Raw genomic sequence first — 23,852 nt, 5'->3', positions numbered from 1 at the left:
TATTGCTGCAAAATAGATACAGCACTAGAAAACGTCTAATATTAAAATGAGGAGAACTAACATGCGAAAGGAAATAACGCAACAGGGTGTGATTTTAAATTGTAACAATACAATGCACTGTTGTACTCTAACAAGTTTGATAATCTCCACAGGCTAGGCTGCTTTCTGGGAAAATGTAAATTACCCAAGCTGACTCAAGAAAAGGTAGAAAAACTTTTAAAAGGTCACAGGCAAAGGGAACACTGAGAAAGGTTTTATTGGAAAGATTTATTTTGAAAAGACCCTACTTAGGTTGAGATGATTTATTGCTGAAATTTTCCAAGTATCAAAGCACAGATTATTCCATGTTTGCATACCGGACCAGCTTTGGGACCAGATGGCCTGTGTTTAAATCCTGGTTTACCATTTACTAGTTGTGTGATCATGGACGAGTTACTTCATCTCTGAATGTCGGTTTCCATAGGGATTCAGCAGAGGAGGTGGTCGTGGTAAGACAGAGTGGTCTCCGTCGGCTTTCTTGAGGAGCTGGCCTGTGATGGATTTGATTTACCACCAGCCCTAGTTACCAATAGCTTTTCACATTCTTGTTCAGACCCCTTACAATCAAGGGATGGACTTGTAAGTTGCCTGGCCGAAGTTATGGTAAAGTCCATGTTATGGACATGCTGAATATCCTCACATCCTATGACTACTTTTGGGATATCAAAAGCAGTACCTCCAGCACAGCTCATGAAGCATTTCCCATGGCCAGGCGGGATGCTAACTTCTACACTCAGTAGGTCCCTTAATCCTAAAAACAACCCTGTGAGGTAGATGCTGTTATCACCCCCACGTTAAATACGAGGACACCAAGACAAAGATAGTCACCAAGAGTGCCTTGCCCAAGGTCACACTATTAAATACAGGTGTCTGGTAAGCAACCCCCATCCCTAGGTAACTCACAGTCTGCTTATGGAACACAGCATGTGAGCGCAGCTATACGGCAGCGATTGCATGGTTCCTTGTACCCCAGAAACACTGTCCAGGGCCCTCTCTGCCTCCTCCATCAAGCCCACCACCTTCCAGAAGCCTTCCCAACCACTGCATCATGGGAATTTCTCACATCTCTGAGGTCCTATAACTCTGATGCTCTTTAGCATCCCTTTGGTATTGCCATTTGCATGTCATGTCCTAACCTACTTTGCATTCATTCATTCAGGTCCAGCATTGCCATTTTCTGGCACTGAGATAAGTGTCACCTCAAGATAGGGATAGCAACACCACTGTTCTTAAGCACTCATCATAGAGCCAGAATATGAGGGACGGCACCTTATCTCTGGGCTCGCCCCTTCCTGTCTATACCTGAGCACCGCGCCTCACTTTCCTCCTTCCTGGGATGGAAACAACGATGCCTAGCCCACAGGGCTAGGGTGCGGATGAACTGTGCAAATCACTCAGCAGAGTGCCCCACATGTAGGAAGTGCTGAGTCGATGATTAGAATAATTGTTGTGATGATGGTGATTATTAGATGACTATTACTCCCTTTGCCCTTCTTGAGCACAGACACGTGTCTTACTTTGCTCTGTGATGCGCGGTCCGTATCAGTGCATTGGCATACCAGAGTTAGTGAATGCCGTGTGCACAGGACAGAACATGGACGCTACATTTCATGCATTGAGATCTCTGCCACTTCCTGCACTGGTCCTACACTCTAAGGCCGACCTCCCTGAACCTCAGATTTCGCATCTGTAAAATGGGGATGGTAACGTCTTCCTCACGGGGTACTTGGGAGGGTTGATGATGTCTGACAATATGCAGCAGCAGAGATACAATGACTTCTTTTCCCTCCATCGATCGTATTTTTCAGGGAACAGAGCCATATTTTTGACAAAAAGTAGACGTATTGCAGAGTTTCTGTTGTGGTTTCTTTAGTAGGATGTTTTGAGACTGGTCTGATGAAAAATGTTAACTGAGCACCTACTATGAGCACGGGACTTTGTGGGGATACAGAGGAAATACAAAATGTGCCCCCCATCTGAAGGTCCTGTGAGGTTTTGCTGCAGCTTAATGGGATCAGATTCTAGCAGCCACAGTTGTCTTCGCTGAGAGCGCTCACTGGAGAGCATCGAATTTTGGGGTCCCATTTCTTTGCATCCCTGCCTCAAAAACAACTTTCAAGGAAATGTTTATTTCAAGTAGATAAAGGGATACAAACCGGACAGCACTCCCAAAGTCTTAGCTGCACACTAATCTGCAAAAACCTATATCAAAACATAATTAGTATAACAGTGCTTCCAGCGTAAGTGAAAAAGCTGCATGCGAAGGGCAGTTAATGAGAAACGCAAGGTTTGATGATTCAGAACTGCTGAGATTTAGCGGGTTAGTGGGTGTAGCGAGGAAGTGTTGGGTTTGTTTCCCTTTTTATTTTCTTTGTACATCTGGACAGGAAGGGGTCTGAAAGGAGTTACTAACAGTATGTATGGTTAGAGAACTTTGATTATCTGGAAGTCCCTCAGCTATTTGGAACCCGGCAGAGAGCCAGCCAGCCAGGAAACGGGAAAAAGATCTCTGCGGCAACAAAGCACATTTTAATTTGTCTGTGCACGGCAGTCTTTTCGCTTTTCGGATAAGAAATCCTCTCAACCCACATCACCAGCTATTTGTTTATTCTCACTTTATACAGGATTTTAATAAGCCAGTTGATCTGATTTCCCAAGCATTAGCAAAATAGCAGCAATGCATCCTAGCAGTAGTGGGCGGGGCCTCCGAAGGTGCCTGTCTGACCACCCCCCTCTTAGTGATGCAGTCATTGGAGGTCTTAAAGACACAGAGTGTGGTTTGGCCCAAGGAAAGATGAAGAGATGTGAATCCCCACTGTTAAGGAGCATATAGTTTTGGGTGGACAGATGTCATATCAGCCAAGCTTCTAAGTTCCAGACAACAGAATCTACCCTGGCTAGCTCGAATACAAAAGGATTTAGTACAGGATATTAGGTGACTACCAACCTCTCCAGGAATGCCAGGGACCTAACCTTGGATGGCACAGAGCCAGAGAAGTACCCAGCACTGCACAGGCCTGTAATGGAAGCCCCTGTATCCCTACAGCATGGGACTCAGAACTCCAGGAGTGGGCAGCAGAACCTACACTGCAGCTGTCCAGACAAGCACACACCTCGGCCACCATGCATTTGGGATGTCCTGACTCACCTGAGCACAGCCTCCACCTCCCACGACAGCATGGCCCTCTGCCCTCTGTTATCCTGGGGCTGCCTTTGCTCAGAAGAACCTGGGCCTGGCCTTAAAGGAGGCAGTGTATTGTTTCTAGCTGGTCAGCCTCTGAATAGAAAGGCTCACTGGAAGGGGGCGGATGTGGGTGTGGTATCTGCTAGAGATGAGCCAGTAATTGCAGTCCAGCCAGCCACATCCTGTTACAGAGCTGTGTTCCAAGGACTAAACCACTGCCCGGCAAGGGGAACAACCAGTGCGACAAGGTGAACACAAAGTGACATGTGACTGCCGGCAGGGAGGTCATGGCAGCATGAGGAAGAGTGAGCATAGAACCTTCAAAGGCACCAAAACCAGAGCCATCTCATTTAGGAGCAAACACGCCTACAGAGGTAGTAGGCACGTCACGAAGCACATCTGTGTCATAGAGCTGAGTAGAAGAACAGCTATGCCTGATCCTTAGCCCTTAAGGAAAGTTTGGATCATATCTAGGAGACTTTGACTAGAGAACAGAAAGGCTTCCAAAAGATTTCCACAAATACAGGTGTGCATCCCTTCCTTTAGTATTTGTGCTACAGGACTGAGATGTAGGTAGTTGACGCTCCGTCGTTTCTGTGTTATTTATCCCATAGCCTTTGTTCTACAATGGTATCCGGTAACACAGGTACTGTGGCAGCATCAGAGCCCCGACTTACAACCCCGGACTGAGTGCTGCGTGAGGCAGGACCGTGAACCCCGGGGGTCCTTAAAGGAGGCCGATCACTACAAAACAGAGTGCAGGCACTTTGAGAGGACTAGCCCGTGGCTCACGGGGCGGCGGGCAGCAGCGTCCTCCCATGTCTGGTATGAAAGTACAGTGAGAAGGGTTTCAACCTCAGGCATGAGGGGTCGAAGGATTTGGTCTAAACAGGGAAACAAGTTCAGCTAAAAAACGAAAATAAGATGAATGTCCTAATGCTTATCCAGAAGCAGCAGATAAACCTCTGAAAGCTAGAGCAGAGAGTGGGGCGGGGTCCAGAGGTAGGAGTGTTAAGAGAAAAGCATACAGGCAAGCCTTACGTTATCGTTCTTTGCTTTACTGCGCTTCAAAGGGGCTACATTTTTCACAAATCGAGGCAGGACCCTCCACCAGCATAATGATTACATGTTGCTTCACCGTGGTAGTCTGGAACCAAACCCACAGTATCTCTAGGGTAGGCCTGTAGTTTCCACAGGCCAGACCAATTTCTAAACATGACAAGCCCGATATGTGTTTGTACATTATTATACTTATATTCCTATGCTTACATATTTGTGTCTGTGTAGAGGCTGGCACTAAGGCCCGTTTCCTCTGTCTGCTGTTCCAATTTTCTGTTCTGAGGTCTCTGTCTTTCCAAACATCCCTGCCCTGGCTTCCTTTTGGTTACTAGCAATAATCTTGCTCAATCGTTTCTTAACTTGATCCTTCATTAACAAGACAATTGGCAATAATGCTAACTGTCATCACTGTGCTATTCTTAAAGTCTCCCCGTCCCTGTCTTGAGTATCTACCACGTGTCAGGCCCCAAGACTGGAGAGGAGAGCAGGGGCCCCGTCTCAGACCTCCGCCCCACACCTCTCAGTTCCCACTCTATGGCAGGTCCGTGCTGCCTTTTGGAATTTAATTAGAATGTTTGTCAGGGAAACTCTGCTGGGATCTTTAGTCTTCTCCTCTTAGTATCATGATAAGGCCACGAAGCTTCCCTGAACCCAGTGCCAGATAGTTGGTTCTGGAAACCTGAATGCTTCCCAGGTATTTCCTTCTTGCCTTGCCTTCTCCCGAGCCAGGTGCCCCGCATCCAGGGGAAGAGCCCCCACGCAGCTCCAACAGCAAGGATATAGGGAAGGCTTCAGGTGTGCACATCTTTTCCTGAGGGGGGCACCAGTACTGGGGCGGGGGAGGGGGGAATCTGCCTCCCTTTCCAGGTAGCAATTATGTGCACAATTACATTTCCAGCAGGTGTCACTTACGAGGGTGAAACCCATTAAGTGTTCAGATGAGAAAGCATGAAGGAGCTTGTGAGAATGGCCAGGAAAGCGGCTGTGTGGAGAGGTGAGGGAAGCGAACGCGGGACGTTTCCTGAGCATTTGCCACTGGCTTTCCCGTAAGTGACCTCGTCCCAGCCTGAGAACAGCCCTCGGGGCAGAGGTTAACAGGCCCCATTTGAACCAGTGCAGACTCTGAGCTGGGAGCCCTGCAGTGAACTGCCCCAGATCACTTGGCCAGGAAGCGTAAACTGACAGGTGTGCACACTTCTGCAGGGAATGGCATGTTCGTAGCACTCAGTGTTTTGTTTAAGCCCAGAGAGAGCTGAACCCGTTCTTAGATTTTTTTTTCTAGCTTTCATAGTACCCAGTAGGTACTTGGTAGGCTTCTTTATGGTGGTTTTTCTCCCAATTGCTCAGGACGAAGTTGGTATCCAGAGGGAAAGAAGATCAAAGGGAAGAAAGAGCCAGGTATGTGCAAGCTTCTCTAAATTGACATTTACGATCGAGAGTGGGAAGTACTGGTCTCATTTCTTCGTTGAAGAAACAGAGGCTCGGAGAAGTGAAGAGACTTACCAAGGCTGCTTGACTGGTTAGTAGCAAGCCTAGGATGCAAACCCAGGTCTGCCTGGCTCCGAAGTCTGCGCGCCTTGCACCACATTAAGCAGCCTCCCTGGGGATCCCTCACATCAGAGAGGTTACTGCACGCTCCCCGTGGGCAGCGCCATGTGGGCAGCAAGTTCAGGGCTTTCAGACTCTTCAGTGCGGCCACAGTGAAAGGGCGCCTTCTTCATTGGAGGGCCCCCAGACTCTGTGCTGAATCAGGGCCTTCTGTTTGCTCTAATCACACAAACTCTGTGTTGGGGCCATCTTAACTAAGGCCTACCAACTGGAGGTTCATGAAGGGCTGCCTGGGGGCAGGTAAAGAATGTGTGCGGGCATACCTCAAAGATAGTGGGGATTCGGTGCCAGACCACCACAATAAAATAAGTATCACAATAAAGAAAGCTGTGATCTTTTTGCTGGTGGAGGGTCTTGCTGTCGATTTGTTTTTTAAAAAACCATAACAAACAAACAAAAAAACACTACACCTGTAAAGAAGCGCAATAAAGCAAAGCACAATAAAATGAGGTATGCCTGTATCTGGAGCTCTGCCAGTCCACAGGCCTGCTCTCTGGCTGATAAAACCAGACTCACCATATACATTCCCCACTCCTCACCCACCACCCAGGATGAAGATACACTCAGGTCTGTATCTTGTCTAAATGCATCACACTCTGCTCCATCTGGAAACGGTGGGTCAGCCTCCCCTCACCATTTCTCTCAACTTTCCTTTCTGTAAGCTTACCAGCTTCTACCAAGTCCATCCAACAGGTAGCTCGAATCCTCTGCATGTGTTCTGCTCCGTGCCTCTGCCCTAATCTGTACTATTGCCCCAGCCTCTCCAGTGATCTCCTTCCTATCTCTCTTTCTACCCCTGCTCCATATAGCTACCGATGAACTTTGTAAAATGCTTATTTTACCCATCCAACCTTCCTTCCATCCCCAAATTATTTGTGGGATATATAAGGGTTTGCCATCCATCAGTCTTCATGCTACACTTGGGATGCAGAATTAGATAAGAAATAGTCTCTAGTGGTGGAGAAAGAAATACATAATGGTGCAGGTGACGGGAAACCAAAGGAATGGTGTCTGACTCAGCCGGCTGCCTCGGTGGAAGCTTCAGGAGGAGCTGATATGGGGTCAGGACGTTTACGGTGAAGGTCGGCAAAGGGGAGATAACCCAGACTAAGCGACTGTGCACATGCAAGGGCTGGATACTGCATTGCACCTGTGGGGAACTATGAATGCCTGGCAAGGTTAGGGAGAAGGGTGGTTCCTGGGAAGGCAGAAGCCAGCTCATGAAGTGCCTTGTTCTGTGAGTATGGCATTGCCCTCTGTTGGCAGCATGACACCGTGGATGGTTTTAAATAAGGGAGCAACATGGGCAGAGAGCTCTTCACACGCCACCCTCCACCGGTCGCTGGGCCTGCTGGTGAGCTTTTGTCTGGGTTCCATCCTCCAACCACCTCACTGATGAGGCTCCTTTTCTGGCTGGTTGAGGTCCTGCCTGAACAACACTTTTATTTTCCCAGACACTACTCCCCCAGCAGAGTTCTGAATCACACTCTAAAAAATTCCTTTTTATTCTCGCTCTGTTCCAGACACAATGTGTCTTGAATGTTAGTGCAGTTCACTGGGCCTGTGGCTGTCGAGTGAGGGGAGAGTGAATTGTTTTGGGATGCACTCAGCATCTTCTGCCTCGCTACATCTGCCCATCATTCCGGAGTGCTTGGGAGGAACAGATAATCACCAGGCCAGCGGCCACCTCCTGCCTTCCTTATCATCTATCAAAGAAATGGAAAACCCATTCTCGGTCATTGCTGAATGCGCGTGGGGTCAGCAGGCACATCTTCAGTTTAAGAGCAAGTGAGAGGAAGAGCTCATGGTGCGGACCACCCTACACAGGGCATCTTTGCCTGATGAATCTGCTTGCAGTCCTGGCCCTGTCTTGTTACCTCCTACCAGCATCAGTACCACGTGAAGAGGTCCCTTGGGCAAGGAACTTTGCCTCTCTGAGTTCTGGTTTCCACAGGTAAAGCTCAGGTCTAATGCTCCCTGCCTTGTTAAGTTTCAGGGCTGGGTGAATCAAAAGTGTTATCTTAAGTAAAAAGACTTTTTAATTGTCACAACAAAGCTCAGAGGTGTTAAATAACTTGCCCAAGGTCACACAGCTAGAAAGTGGATTCTCCTAAGGAAGATTCCTACAGCAAGGGATCATGTCCATTTGTTCATCCAGTATGCCTGACACTGTAGCTGGCACATAGTAGGTGCTAAATAAGTCCTTTTAAGTGACTGGCTCTAAAGCATTGTGAAGTAATAAAGGTTGCTAATTGACATGTAATCCGATTTTTTGCTCTAATTTGTATTTCTTCGACTACTAGAGAAATGGAACATTATTTCCATGTGTGTATTCACTTAATATACTTCTATAACATGCCTATGTCTGTTCCCAATTTATTGGTGTCCTAAATTTTTTCCCACATCAATTTGTACCAGATCTTTAGTGAATGAATATTAAGTCTCTTCTATCTTGTATGCTACAAATAATGCTTCCAGCTTGATGTCCTCTTTATTTTTTTCTTTCTTGTTGTGCAGAATTGCAAAGTAACATTAATTTCCATTCATGTTAAGTTGTATAATCAACATGCTAAAACCCCAGCCAAGGTTTGGAAGCCAGTTTCCCCAGGCGACACATACCTCTTCCAACCCCAGAGGGTTGAAACAAGCATCAAAGGCAGCCTGGAAGGTAAAAACAGTTGCTAAAGTGTAGCCCTAAGCCCAAGGGCCTTTGCTAGGCAGCCAGAGGGCAAAGCTTTTGTACCATAAACATCTGGTTGGCTTATGTATGTGTTTTACTATAAACACTTGATTTTGATCTTAGTCCAAACGCCCAGCAACTTGTTTTAAAGTTTTACCTGGTAGCGTCCGCCCATGCCCCTACCTGCTCCCTGTCCATGCTATGGTGAGCAATGTAAGGCGCTGGCTTGCATGGAGAGCTCTAAGCCATTATCCCTCAGCTTCTGGTGGGCTCTTTTCTCCTTTGTTTCTTTCTTGGTCCCAGCCAGTGTCTGTCTGTCTATACTTTTTTCACATCCAGAGTCTTCCTGAGTAAGGAAGGTGCTCAGCCTCTCAGCAGTTCTCTTGTATGGCTCCTGCAGCAGTGCCGTAGACCTCGGAGAATGTGCGGCCTGGGTCAGTTGTCAGCGACGACGGCCAGAGTGCTTTAGATTGGGCTTCACGGATTATAAAGTGCTTTTCCATCCAGGTGTTGGTTGGTCCTCACAACAACCCTCTAGTAGTGGAACACGTGCTAATATTACTTCCGTCATCTGCTGAGGGAACTGAGGCTCGCAGAGGTTGTCCGTGTCTCCCTGCTAGCCACTGGCAGGGGGCACAGCCCTCTCCGTGGATGTCAGAGCTGCTGTTGTTTCTGCCTTGTCAAGTTAGTTCCTGGAGACGGTCCTGACCTTCCAGTGAGGAGCAAGAGCAATGTTCAAGGTCAGAAGTCCAGCTCTAGAAAGAGAGGGCCTTGCCTTGCCTAGAAGCTCTTGGATCTAAACTTCTGGAGAAGATCTTGCATAATATACTTGTTTGTCCCTTCTAGACACATGGTGATGCTACTCCATAGAGTGTGTGACATCCTGAAAGAAGGAACGGCAGCTGATAATGTCCTTGGTCTTCCCATCTCTGGAAAGGACTCTCTCTTCTCCAACTCAGTTTCCCCACCCATAAATGTTTTTTGCTTCACCAAGGTCAAAATAAGCACATGTGTCTGAGTGGGTAGGCACGTGAGGTCAGAAAAGGTGGTGGGGATGCTGAAGTCGGGACCACATCTCTGCAGAAGTCTCAGCCTCTCTGGGACCCATAGAGGTTTCCAGGGAGGTAAGGCATGTGGCAGTTCATTGACAGCCTGCTATTCCACACCTGGTGGTCCTTTTAGTTCCTGTGGGGGCCATGGGTCCAGGACACTAGAGTCAGTCAATGATGGCCACCCGTGACAAGCACCTGAGCAGAAGCAGAAAGCAAATGCATCGCGATCCCAGAGCCCCTGTCCTGACTGCAGGAGGCTGGCCTCTGCTAGGAAATTTGCCCACGACACAAGGGGCTACAAGCCCTGGTCCCTCAATTTCTAGCAGGCTCTTTTCTCCTTTGCCTCCTTTTCTTTCTCTTTGTCTGTCTGTTTATACTTTTTCACACCCAAATTCTTCCTCAGTGACCAAGGATGCTCTGTCTCTCAGCAGTTCTCTAATTTTATCCCTGCCCCCATCCTCTCTCGATGAAGGATGGCTTTCCCCCATCTTCTGAGTTTGGAAGGATCAATGTCCACCCTTTACAGTTGTGGGTGTGCACACAGACAAGACCTGAACAAGCCACATCCATTAAGTCTTCAGTGTCTCACTAAACCCACTGAGAGATGCCTTGTTTGGCCTGTCTCAGTCTCATTAAACCCCTGGCTTCTCTATGGACATCAAGACATCCTAACCTGCAAAGGATTTTGAAGTTTTACAACTTGGCTCCTTGGCATCCCCTGCATTTATGATTGGCTTTTCCCAATCATTAGTTTACCTACTGACACAAGAAGTCACATTCCAGCTGGGAAGACTCACGAGAGAAAAAAGCAGAGAACTGACTGTGTGTCCCTACCCTTCTCTTTCCAGGGCTGCTCCCCAAACTTACTGGTGCCTCACAGGTGCCCTGTCTATTCCTTATTCCCTCTCACTTAACTGCTGCGGTCAGTTCTGCAATGGCCGCCTACCTCAGCCCAAGCACTGTACCAAGGGCTGCAGAGTGGCATTTCCATGTTCAGATTCTTTCTCAGCACCTCCATCAGTCAGAGTCCAGGCAGGAAAACAGAAACCACTCAACGTCTTTCAACAGAGGGAACTGAATGAAGGGGATTGGTCACGCAGTTGAGGCATCAGCTAAGTTCTCTGAGGCAGCCCAGAGGTCAGCAACACCAGGGCAGCACTGTCACTCCTAGACTGCAGGGGGAATGAGAGAAAGTGATGTTTCCAGAGCCCAGAAGCTGGGACAGCCCAGCATGAGCTAGAACCATTATGTCAGGTACCTGTGAGGACCTGAAGCCACAGAGCTTATGTGGCCACTGCCAGGGATGTCGTCTAAGACAAGCCAGAGAGGGAGAGATACTGCGACATTTCCCTTCTTCTCATCTCCAATCTTCTGCCATGGTCTTCCATTTGGGAAGCCTACCTGCCCCAAAGCTGGTAAGCAAGGGAGCATGAGCATCACAGTTCCCCGTGAGACCGAGAAGAGAAGCAAGTGTGGGGGATGGGCATCCATTTGGCTTTCTCACCCCCACCACTCCCACCCATTCCAGAAATCTACTCTCCTAACGTCTCTGAGCAAGACAGCTGGCAGCTTGATATAGGTGTCACATTTGTATGTGATCTCCTGGGCAGAACAAATGAAGGGAAATCGGGATCCTCCTGCACACTGGGCAGGGACGGCAACCTCTGTAATATCTGTGGTCATCCAGTCCCACTCATGGGAATCAGTGCTGTCCCTAGTCCTTTGGAGGGGAGCAGCATCTCTGTTCTTTTGTAAGATCTTCAAGGTGGAATGTTTGCTCATTCTTGCAGTGGTGATGGCCGCAGAGACTCAGCTACACCTTGAACGACTATCTCCTACTCTCTGAGACCAAACCCATAGCACACACCCTGTTCTCCAGCCACAATCTGCCTGTGAGGGCCTGTGTTCCATGCTTATTCCAAAGGGCTGGTGGTTGCTTCAGGGGGCCTCCAGCTCTTGTCTGAGATGGTTAATCCTTCCCAGCCTGGCCTCCCTCAGATTGCCTCTCTCCTCGTCTGCCAGCTTGTTTTGGTGTGGGAGCTCAGACAGAGGGGAATGTGGATAGGAAGAGTCCAAGGGCACTGCAGAAGAAACAAAGGCCCCTAAGTTTGTGCAGCCAAGAACACATGAAATGAGAGGAGGGGTTTGGGCTGGACTTGCTTTGTTTTGGAGCTTTTCAAGGGGCCAGACGTGCAGTTGTGTTTGGATTGGGAAGAAAGGCATAACTGAGCAGGAGAAAATCCTTTTTCGATTTTTTTCGGGCTGTTACCGGATTAAAGAAAACACCAGGAGGATTCAAGTGCACCCAGACAGGAGGGGACCCTGTCTCTTCCTGGGACATGTCTGGACAGCATTTGGAAGCAGTGGGCTTTCTTGTCTGTTGGTCACCAATCTGGCAAATTCAGCATCAGCTGGAGCCACTCACCTTTTCTTAACCTTAATAATAATCATTAAATATTAATAACTGTGTTAGTTAGGACTGTTGGTTTAAAGTGACAGAGGCCTCAGAATTAATTTACAACAGAGGGACTTTGACTACTGCCTCATAAAATCTACATTGTTGAACTTTCCAATCAGAGAAATGGCAGAGATGCAGTGGAATTGGGATCAGGGCTTTAATTCCCCTCTGTTTAAATGTGTTCTGTCTTTTCGCTGCTGTGGTCTGCTTCTCCTACGCCTGTGAGCCTCTTCCTCTCTCACCGAAGACCAGCTTTCCCCACTGTATTAGTGTGCGAGGGCTGCTGTAACCAAGCACCACACACTGGGAGCCTTAAACAACAGACCTTCATTGTCTCGGTTCTGGAAGCTGAAAGTCCGGGATCTAGGTGAGGACAGGGCCCCGCTCCCTCTGAAGGGAAGGAGCTGTCCTAGGCCCCTCTCTGAGCTTGGTGGCTCCCGGGCTGATGGCAGCACAACTGATCCTCACACAGTGTTCTCTCCATGTGCGTGTCTGTCTCTATGTCCAAACGTTCCCCTTAATATACGGACTTTATTGGATTAGGGCGTAGCCCCAATGACCTCATTTTAACGTGATTGACTCTATAAAAACCCCATCTCCAAATTAGGTCCCATTCTGAGGTCCTGGGGGTTAGGACCCCAACATACCATTTTTTGAGAACACAATTCAACCCATAACAGCCACATGGCCACCAATAGCTCTCAAGGTTTTGCATCTTACAATCTTCACTACTAGAGACTGCATTCTATTTCACTTTGTGTTTTCAAAACTGTTCAATTTTTTAACAGATTCTGCTCTCCCCACTGGCCGCCAGGCGTCATTAGGCTGCCCAGCCCAGAGCCAGGCAATGATGGCCAAGGAGGCAGGGTCCTTTGAGGATGTTCCAGTTCTCACAGGACCCACATATCTGTCAGAGCTAATTAATGTTGGGTACAAATCACTCCCAAGTCATGGTGGCTTATGACTACAGAGGCTTTGTTCTCCCTCGTAGTCCATGTCCACTCTGGGCAGCAGGTAGGAGGGGGAGAGGTTCTCATAGCCCCCCAGGCTGACAAACTGTCCCACTGCCAGTCATCCTGCCGGTGTGAAAGAGACCTCTAGAGGGTCCTGCAGCAGTAATTAAATCTTCTACCTGCAAGTGGTACATTTCTGCTCACAGCCCACGGGCTCTAATTAGTGACAGGGCCCTTGTCAGGGTGTGTCATCCCACCTGTGCCTGGAAGGCAGAAAGCCAGAAATAGTTGCCAAGTTGCACTGATGACTCTTCCAACCCACATGATGGGAGCAGTGGAAAAAGTGGTTCCCAGAGTCAGGGAGGCGCTTCCCCTGATAAAATGAGGTGAGCTAGCACTCCGGGGGCCTCCCAGGCCAGGGGGAAAGGCAGCAGGGAAACAAGTGTTAAAAACACCTGGGTCTGGCTGGAACATGGAGCGTCTGAGGAAAGAGTGGTGGGGGCTGGGCTGCAAAGGGAACTGCTTGCTCTAGGGAGGAGTTTGGATTTTGTCCCAAAGACAATGGGGACCAAACAAGGGATTCAAGCCGGGGGGAGCAGGGTCAGATCTGCATTTTAGGAATAGCACTGACAGTGTGATAATTTGAAGAAAGGAACTGAAGAGCACTAGACCCATGCTGACATCTCCCGGGAGCTAGTGGTAGAATCAAACAGACGCGGTGACTCTGGCTAGGGAGTGCAGTTGTGACTGGTACAACAGAGATGGCACCGTGGAAATGCTGAAACCTGCACTGTCCCCCTCAGGAAGAGGAGGGGTTGGTGGATGTGGAAGGAGTGGAGGCTTTGCAGGCTGACTCTGAAGTTGAGCAAAGACCTGGAGACCTGGGAGCACTCGGGTGGTTGAGAACAAGAATTTATGTTTGTGCTGCACATGCAAATCCCAGAATTTGTTATGGTGTGCTTGAAGGGCTTAAAGGCGAACATTGGTTAAATAAAAGCAAGTTTCAGAAAATTGGGAACTGCACCCCCGCCCCCTCGCAGTACCACAAACTTCATCAGGTAGCTTTCTAGTGCTTGTGACTGTCTGAGATCCATTTACTCCTCATCTGTGCTTCCTTTCCTGCTGCGTCTTTTCCTGCCCTGTGTTGCAGGCAGAGTTCTCACACATCTTCACAAGCATGATCTTTCTCTGGGAGAGCCCAGTATCTAGTGACTGGACTCAGATGCTGATGCTCCCACCTGCTCCACTCAACCTTCTATCAAACAGCCCTGCAATAGCATGGATCCTCAGTCCTTTCAAAGAAAACTCAACACGCAGTGCAGCTTTGGGCAGCTCACCTGTGAAGGATTCATGAGCCACTGCTCGCCATACGAACACTGAGAACCACTTGTGAGTACACACAGGAGGAAACGCCAGAGAGAGCAGTGAGAGGAACCCTGGATACAGCCGTGGGCAAGAAAACGGCAAACAAGCTCTACCCCGCTTCCGTACATAGCAGAACCTCATCATGACAGGTGTGGCTGGGGCTGGCTCTCCGGACCACAGAGAACCTGTTTAAAAAAAAAAAAAAAAACACCTCTTAGGCCTTCGTGAAGGAGGATGCCCAGTTAAAGGTTCATAGGAAGATGACATAAAACCGCTTGCTGCCTTTATTTCCCCTGGTGTGAATTAAAACTATGCAGCTGCTCAGCAAGTAATGTTCCATTACACTGTGTGGCTCACGAGCTGGTCTTGGATATTGGGGGGCAGAAAGGAGGCAAGGTGTGGAGAGAACTGGGGTGAGCACACCCTAGACTGCCCCCTGGATCTGAGTGTCTCCAGCGCAATGCTCCAGATTCCCCACCCTGTTGATATGCTCTCTCAAGGAGGCATCCTTCTATGTTATGTAGTGGATTCTTTCAGTGAGTTTGTGTTTGTGTGTGTGCGGTTTTTTTCTTTTTAATCGGAAAATTGGTCTTTGAGTTCACAAGCAGCAGCTGCAGCTGCCATAATTAAAATGAAATAACCTGCTTCCTTCAGTCTGTTGGGAGAAAAGCTTTTTAGAAATCCATATTCTAAATGGACTCAGGAATGTGGTGAATCGTCCTTCTCTTCTCGCCCTCCTCTTCTCTCCCTCTTTACTTGCAACAAGTTTTATGGCTTTGCTTTTCTCTGGAGTCAGAACAGCAGAAGGGAGTTAACCTTTACTGAGCATCCATCCCAGCCCCAGGTACTCTGCAAGGTTGTCACATCTGCACAAGCCAGGCTTCAAATCCAGTTTTTGATGTTCCATTTTTTCCCCCTCTGCCATGTGCTCTTTTCAGTATCCCGTTAGACCCCAGACCTCTCAACCTGGCCTGCCTCTGTCTGGAGACCTGGGAGGTTTGGCATTATTAAGATGTCATTGGATATGTTGGCCCATATAATTGACTTTGGATTAGAAACCAAAGCTTTTAACAGAATAACATGGTGAAGTATTCCGTCCTAATGATTACACGATAATGAGATGGCTTTTAGAGGATTGGATGTGCTCTTGAAGGTGTTACTTAAAAGTCACTCTTTAAACCAGGCTGGGGAAATAAAATCCCAGAAGAATTGCAGGCTCTGTGGTTTTGCTTGGATCTCAGAATAAGATAACTAACTAGAAAGGGACAACTACCTGCTGGGAACTGAAGATCCAGTGGACACCATGTCAAGGAGCTCCGTCTGGGGGAAGAGAGGCATGCTAACAAATGATTATTATAAGACACTGGTAGTAAGCATTAGGCCACAGCTATGAACAATTTGCTATCATTTCAGCATTTTTTCTTCCAAAATCCCGTTTCTTTAATTTGTAACTTTGTAAGAACGAGAGTGAACTCCCTGTGAGAGCAATGCCCAGAATGTTGAACATAAAAAAATGGGAAGAAACTATTATACATTCTTTATTTTATTATTTTTAAAGTATTTCATTGATTATGCTATTACAGTTGTCCCATTTCCCCCCGCTTTATTCCTCTCCACACTGCACACCCCCCCCCCATTCCCATCCCCTCTGCTTAGTTCATGTCCATGGGTCATACATATAAGTTCCTTGGCTTCTATATTTCCTTTCTGTTCTTACCCTCCCCCTGTCTATTTTCTACCTACCATTTATGCTCCTTATTCCCTGTACCTTTTCTCCCAGTCCCCCTCTCCTTCCTTGCTGATAATCCTCCATGTGATCTCCATTTCTGTGGTTCTGTTCCTGTTCTAGTTATTTGTTTGCTTCATTTTTGTTTGTTTTTTTAGGCTTGGTTGTTGATAGTTGTGAGTTTGTTGTCATTTTACTATTCATAGTTTTGATTTTCTTCTTTTTCTCACAGAAGTCCCTTTAACATTTCATATAATAAGGGCTTGGTGATGATGAACTCCTTTAACTTGGCCTTATCTGGGAAGCACTTTATCTGCCCTTCCATTCTAAACAATAGCTTTGCTGGATAGAGTAATCTTGGATGTAGGTCCTTGCCTTTCATGACTTGGAATACTTCTTCCAGCCCCTTCTTGCCTGTAAGGTTTCTTTTGAGAAATCAGCTGACAGTCATATGGGAACTCCTTTGTAGGTAACTGTGTCCTTTTCTCTTGCTGCTATTCAGATTCTCTCCTTATCTTTAATTTTGGCTAATGTAATTATGATGTGCCTTGGTGTATGCTTCCTTGGGTCCAACTTCTTTGGGACTCTCTGAGCTTCCTGGACTTTCTGGAAGTCTGTTTTCTTTGCCAGATTAGGGAAGTTATCCTTCATTATTTTTTCAAATAAGTTTTCAGTTTCTTGCTGTTCCTCTTCTCCCTCTGGCACCCTTATGATTTGGATGTCGGAATGGTTGAAGTTGTCCTGGAGGTTCCTAAGCCTCTCCTCATTTTTTTGAATTCTTGTTTCTTCATTTGGTTCTGGTTGAATGTTTATTTCATCCCTCTGGTCTAAACCATTGATTTGAATCCAGGTTTCCTTCCTGTCACTGTTGGTTCCCTGTACATTTTCCTTTATTTCACTTTTCATAGCCTTCACTGTTTCCTCTATTTTGTGACCATACTCAATCTTTTCTGTGAGCATCCTGATTACCAGTGTTTTGAACTGTGCATCTGATAGGTTGGCTATCTCTTCGTTGCTTTGTTGTATTTTTTCTGGAGGTTTGATCTGTTCTTTCATTTGGGCCATTTTTTTTTTTTTTGTCTCGGCAGGCCTGTTATGTAGTAATGGGTGGAGCCTTGGTTATTTGCCAGGGCAGGGCAACCCATGTCACTGTATTATGGTGCTGTATGTTGGGGAGGGGTCCAGGAGCAAATAATGGCACTCATTCAGCTCTTTACCAGGTGTCAGTCACTTCCCTCACTACCCACAAGGAATTGGGCCCTTCTGGTATTAATTCCCAGGTGGACAGGTTTGTGTACTTTCTAGGACCCTGTGGTTCTCTCCAACTTGCTCTCTTGTGAGGCTGAGAGTTCCTCCCATCACCTCAACCCCCACAGGTTTTTTCAGTCAAAGGCTTAAGGCTTTATTTCCTGCACTGGAACCCTGGGTTGTGCAGTCTGTCTCACTCCCCAGTTGTTCCTTCTGGTTTATCCACACACAAATGTGGGACCACCTGCTGTGCCAGCTGCCTCCTTGCCCACTGCGGTCCTCCAGCCACTGCCTTGCTGCAAGTCCTCTCCTCCGGGCTGCCCATCTCCACCCCTCCTACCAGTCTGGATGAATGTTTATTCTTTAACTCCTTGGTTGTCAGACTTCCATATAATTCAATTTTCTGGCAGTTCTGGTTGTTTTTTGTTTTTAAATTTGTTGTCCTTCTTTTCATTGTTCAAGGAGGCACCATGTATATACCTACTCCTCCATCTTGGCTGGGAGTGAAACAATTATACATTCTTATGCATGTATAAGAATCTAACACTCTTGCTAATCCCTTATTATCATTTTCATGTAATAGTAGAGAAATTTAAGGAGTATGTAGCTTGCCCAAGGCTGCACAGCTGATCACTGGACAGACTGTGAGTCAGGCCCATTCTATCCGCTTTCAAAGTCCCTGCACTTCTCAGGGCACCACTAAGAAATCTGCACCCCCTTGTTAAGTGTATAGCACAGCTATCGCCACGCATTGTGTTTAGAATGAGGAATATTTGTTCCCCTGAACAAACCAAGTTTTAAAGCAGGTGTCTGGAGGGGAGTCATTCATGATTATCATTTCTGGGCTGCAGCAGGTGTGGCCATCCAGTTTAAGTGCATAGAGTCCTCTGGACAATTCTCCCAAAGTGTGAAGTCAGCGCAGAGCATAGAAACACTCAAATTTCAATGAGGAAACAGATTCTTCGTATGCAGTAGATGTTCCCCGGGGCTCCTGGGTCCAATGCTCCTGTTAACATGCCTTAGCTGAGAAGGGAAAGTGAGAAGCAAGCACTTCCAGCAGGGAAGGAGGGTGGTCTCCTGCTACCTTTGAAATTCTCTGCACAAGACCCAAGTCTACATTGTTTGATACCCAACTCAATGCACTGTCTTAGCTCCTTGGTGTGTGGTCTCTTTAGGGAAGGCTGACAGAAGACACTCTGCATATAATTCCAAGCGACCTCTTGAAATACAGTCCAGAAAATGATCACACTTGCACCCACCCTAGTGTAGGCATAGCAGTTCACCTGGAGTGGAAGGTGTAGTGGCAGTGTCAGGCATACAGTTGTCACACACAGGGTCAAAGCATGCTTTTTGGCTCTCCTAAAACAGGAGAGAACAGGGTTCAGATCTTGTCTCTACCACTTCCTAGATGGGGGATTAGGGGTAAGTAACTTAAATTTCCCTAAGCCTCCTTTCCTGATCTGCATGTCTGGAAGGATGATGCTCTTCTCTTGTAGTTGCCTAGAAGACTAGATGAAATCAAATATGTACCAACAGCTAACACTCTGCCCGATGCTGGGCATACAACTAGGAGCTTCTATTCTAAGCACCGACCCTTAGTATTCATTCTGTGCCAGGCTCGCCAAATTTATCACCCTACAGCAGATCTCTGACTATGTCGCATCTCTGCTCAAAAGCCCTTGATGGCCCCCTATTAATGACTGAATAATGGCCATCTTCTCTAGACTGGTATTCCGGGCCCTCTTAGGGCTCACACCACCTGTTGGGTACAATATCCTCTGTGTCCCTCTACAACAGCCCACACCCTGGAAAGCTGAGCTATATACTCCTTTGTCATGCCTACCCCACCCGCCGCATGCCTTTACTCCCTCATATAGAGCATGCTGCCCTGTCCCTGTGCCACCCACCTGACCCTGTCTCCAATGCAAGGCTGAGCTGAATGACAAGTTGTCGAGTAAGTGCTCCCTGATATGTCAGCCAGGGTGACCTCTCCATTCCTTGGTTTTCTCCCTGAGTTTTATTTGTATCTCTCTTACAAAACTGCCAAACATTATAATTACAGTATCCATATCTTATTTTCTTTGCCAGCCCATGCTCCTGAGGGCAGGATTTGCTTGGTTCTCAGTGTATCCTGTACACCACCTAACACACAGTATGTGAATGAATGAGTGAGCAAGTTAATGAGTGAATGCCACACACCTTTCCTAACTGGATTTCCCCTCCACAAAAGTACTGGTATATAAGTGCTTGAAACACCTTTGGTCAGCCCATGAATATTTTGACTTTTGAACAGTCATTGTGAAGCTTTTTGGAGGATCTGTGAAAAAGAGGGAATTAGGGGATATGAATTGAAAAGGAAATAAATGGAAAGAAAAGAGTAGAGATTTCACCTGAAGCCTTGGCAAAGATGAGGGTGGAAGAAAGTAAAACTGCAGTTCTAATGCTTCTTCAAGAAAGGAGAGATCAGAAGGCACAGATGTGGGTCTAAAGCCCCAGCTGTGGAGGCAGAGTGGAATATTATCGCCTGGACAAGGGAGGGGGCTTGAGGAAGACCCTGAGTGTTTCATCCAAGTCCCTGGATGGGACCAGGCCCCCAGCAGGATCCTTGGGGGCAAAGCCAGCAGCTCTGAGTGCTAAAGTCCTCCTGGGCAGAGGCCCAGGCACAAGAGAAAGTGCCCCTAGTTTCAGCAAAGCAAGTTCCTGCTGATCTCTAAAACACTGGAAGGTAAACTTGTAATGAACAACGCATAGTAAATAGAAATTAGGAGCACAATAGTCATTATTTCTCATTCAACATGCATAAAATGATAGTCCTACACTATGTAACATACTATTTTTTATTTTAATGAATATGGTATGATTTAGGACTTTTCGAGGTTTACCTCCAAACTTTGGTTAATCCTGTATTGGCTGTCAGGTCTTCTCTACCCTGGGGGTGTGCAGGAGTCTGCCTCCATGCCCCCCCATACACACCCAGGCTGGAAAAGGGGTACTCTGCCCTTGAGCAGAGCCTAGTGACTATCCCTGCCCTAATACAGTTACTCTTTTTTTGAGAATAACAAGAATTTACCATAAAGAAATATATTAAATGCAGATAAAGCTAGAAAAATTTCACACTTTGCAGAAATTCATTTTTAATGGAAATTACCAGTAATTCCTCACTTTGTAATACATAATAACGTCTCTTAGCTAGGTTCCTTGGTATATTTGGCAAATATGTCTTCAGGGATTTTCTCAAATAATGACTTTTTGCTTCAGATGCCTGAATGTATCCGTCATGCCTTGTTCTTTAGCCTAGTGGGTCTTTCTTATAAAAAGACATTTTGTGGTGTTTCCAGTGGGTGAGTGTGGTCATTGGTGCCAAGCAAAGCACCCAGGTCTTGAATCTGGGAGGACCTGGGTTCAGATCCCAGTTCCTCCTCTTGCAGTGACCAAAACAAATGACTTAAAACCTTTGAGCCCTCCCTCACCTTTCTTCGAATGGGATAGGATTTTCTTCATTCATTTCACAAACCTTTATTGTGTACGGGTATCTCCATAGGTATTGGAGATTGGAGATGAAACAAATTCAATGTCATAAAATTCTAGGGGCAGAAAGGACCCCACATGTCATCTAGTTCAGGGTTTTCCTCTTTCAGATGAGGAAACAGAGGCTCAAAGAGGGGAACGGATTTGCTAGAAATAAGCAAGAGGGCCAGAGCCAGAACTCTTTTGTGTAAAGGAACTCTGCCCAGGTAACTCCCAACACTCCCACATGGCATAGCACAGGGATGATCAGCCCATTTTATAGGGCAGGGCATGAAGGCTCAAAGAGATTCAGTGTTTTCCTGAATCAATGAGAGAACTGCTGCGTTCTCTCATCGTATGTCTCATCAGTACGTCAGCCATAAGCTCCATCCCCTCACTCCCACTCCCCCACCCCGCCCATCACAGCAGACAGTCAATCCTTCTTCACAAAACACTCAGTTTCTATTCTGCTCCAAGCCCTTGCTGGGCACCTCAGTTGTAAAGTGGACTGACTTGCAGTCCCTGCCTTTGAGTGGTTTGATCGGCTTGAGGAAATACACACAAGATGAGAAGGGAGAACAGAGCAAGAATCACCAGCGTCTCCCAGGAAGGCTGCATGGAAGAAGTTTGCATGGGGTTTGCAGGGTATTTGGGACCCCACTTCTCCGCATGGCCAAGGGACCAGGAACAAGCCCCATCTCCCCAGTGCTGTGTGTTTGCAATGACTGCGGGGGAGAGACCTGTGAGAAAGGGTCAAGGGCATCTTGCCACCTCAGTCAGCTGTGCCTGTGTTCTCTGCTTCAACAGAAAGGACCCCACCCCACCCTCCAGGATCGGATGGCCCACAGACACTGCTGACTCTTCAGGACGTGCTGCCATGGAGCCAGGTCAGTCCCCATGTCTGCTCTGATCTTCTGCATCATCCACTGTAAACCTGTGGTCTTAATGAGAAAGTCCATCTTAGAATATGAAATGATGATTATTTTTTGGTTGAAGGTTGTTGGCACTAAGGAGCATGGGAAGTTTAGTAGCTCAGGCCAGAATGGAGGGAGCCTTCTGGGGAAGCAGATGCAGTAGGAGTACTCATGGGTGCTGGAACCCAACTAACAGCCAGCAGCCAGCACGGCTGGAGGACAGTAGGCAAGGGCCAGGCATCCAGCTGGTATGTGACAGGGAAGCTGGCAGCCAGGAGGTACCTTGCAAGTTCAGGACCACATAAGCAGCAGTGGGGAGCAGTCACTCCAGGATCCAGAAGACCAGGGAGAGGGTCCAGAGTTCAGTGGTTACATTTCAAGCGGAGCTGGAATGCGATCAGAGGCATAGCTGAAAATGGTGCAGGCGGTGAGTAGGTGGCTGCCCAGAGGACAGGTGGTCTGGGGGGCCAGGTCCAGCTGGCCAGAATGGCTCTGTGGAGGTGTTTCGTTATACTACAAGCAAAAGAGCAGTGACAAAAACAGTAGGAAGCACCTGGGTTGAGTGGAAAAGCAGATGTCTGCTTGGAGGGATGTTTCAAGCTAGAGAAGGAACAAGGCACAGGGAAAGGTAGAATTGTAAACAGAGGCTAGGTCATAGAGAGAAAGGATAAAGAAGCAAAGGAGCCAGGACCCGGAAGCAAGCCCTTTACTAAAAACCCACTATGAAACAAGCACTTTTTCTTATCCTCCAAGCAATCTTGCAAGGGAGAAGTCTGAATCTTGCTAGGCTCAGTTATGCTGCAGTAATAAATTCACGCCAGAATCTCAGCAACTTAACACAGCAGAGGTTTATTTCTTGCTCATGCTACGTGTCTAACTGAGGTGGGTGGAGGGTTCTGCTCCACCTAGCAACTCAGGAGTGGACTGGTGAATGCTCGGCCAAATTTTAGGTTTGCCTTCTAGAACATGGGGCCAGCTTGGTCTCTGCAGCAGGGAAGAAAGAGCTGGAAGGCTGAGCACTGGCTGATAAGTGCATCAGTCCAGAAGTGATGCACAGCCCGTGGGCCAGAACTAGTCACGTGCTCCTGCCTGATCTCTAGGGCTCTGGGAAATGTAGGGAAGACATGGTTATTCAATGAGCAGTAGCTGCCTCCACCACAGTAGATATTATTTCCATTTTACAGATAAGGAAACTGAGGCTCAGAGAAATGAACCATCTTATCTGAGGTCTCCCAGCTAGAAAGAGCTGGAGCCTAGGCCTGACATAACCTGATCAAATCCTTTATTGGTATTTAGCTATTCAGCAAAGATGTATTAAATGAAAGCCACGGGCCCAAGACTATGCTAGGCTCTGGGGATATAACAGGGAACAAAAACAAAGGTCGCCTCTGCTTGCAGAGAATGTGTAACTACAGGTGGGAATGTATGCTTGGTGGTAGAGAGATCTTTTAAGATTCCTAACTTTTCATAGAGAGGGAGAGGCAAAATGGGCTCATGTTTATTAAGACATCATGCCAAGTACTTGATTTATTTATAGCTTCCACAAGCTCTTGAGGTAGTTCTTACAATTCCATTTTTAAGATAAGAAAACTGAGGTTCACTCATCGAGGGAAGATAACTAAGCTGAAGGTGACTCTTCCAGCCCATCCATGCTCACTTGTAATGATGTGAAAGTTAAAATTTCTAAAAAAAAGAATTTTGTTCCCCCTACTATATCTAACCAAGGGTGTCCAATCCACAGCCCAAAGGCCACACGAGGCCCAGGATGGCTATGAACACAACCCAACACAAAACTGTAAATTTACTTAAAACCTTTTTTTTTGCTCATCAGTTTTTGTTAGTGTTTGTGTATTTAATGCATGGCCCAAGACAGTTCTTCTTCTGCCTGTGTGGCCCAGAGACACCAAAAGGTGGGACATCCCTGAATGTGGTCTCCTCTTTCTGCTCTGAGTCACCCACCCAGGACCGTCTATCTCTGGTCCCCTGACACCCTTTGAGTGTCACGACACGTGAACGCAGCTCTCCCTGACAGCAGGAGCTGCTCGGAGCCCAGACACGT

At 47.2% G+C, this 23,852-nt stretch overlaps 1 protein-coding gene across 8 annotated transcripts in view; it reads left to right on the top strand.

Annotated features, from left to right (window-relative positions):
* TENM4 (teneurin transmembrane protein 4) overlaps positions 1-23,852 on the top strand; it is a 737,502-nt gene that overhangs the window by 210,550 nt on the left and 503,100 nt on the right. For all 8 annotated transcript variants that reach the window (XM_053924565.2, XM_053924563.2, XM_053924561.2 and 5 more), the window contains exon 3: positions 21,687-21,766. In XM_053924565.2, coding sequence (XP_053780540.1) covers positions 21,757-21,766 — 10 coding nt within the window. In that variant the 5' untranslated portion in view covers positions 21,687-21,756. The remainder of the gene's footprint in view (positions 1-21,686; positions 21,767-23,852) is intronic.

Source organism: Desmodus rotundus, chromosome 5 (genome assembly GCF_022682495.2).
Source record: "Desmodus rotundus isolate HL8 chromosome 5, HLdesRot8A.1, whole genome shotgun sequence".
Lineage (NCBI taxonomy): Eukaryota > Metazoa > Chordata > Mammalia > Chiroptera > Phyllostomidae > Desmodus > Desmodus rotundus.
The sequence above is the reverse complement of the archived record's forward strand: the minus strand, read 5'-3'. Positions and strand labels throughout refer to the sequence as shown.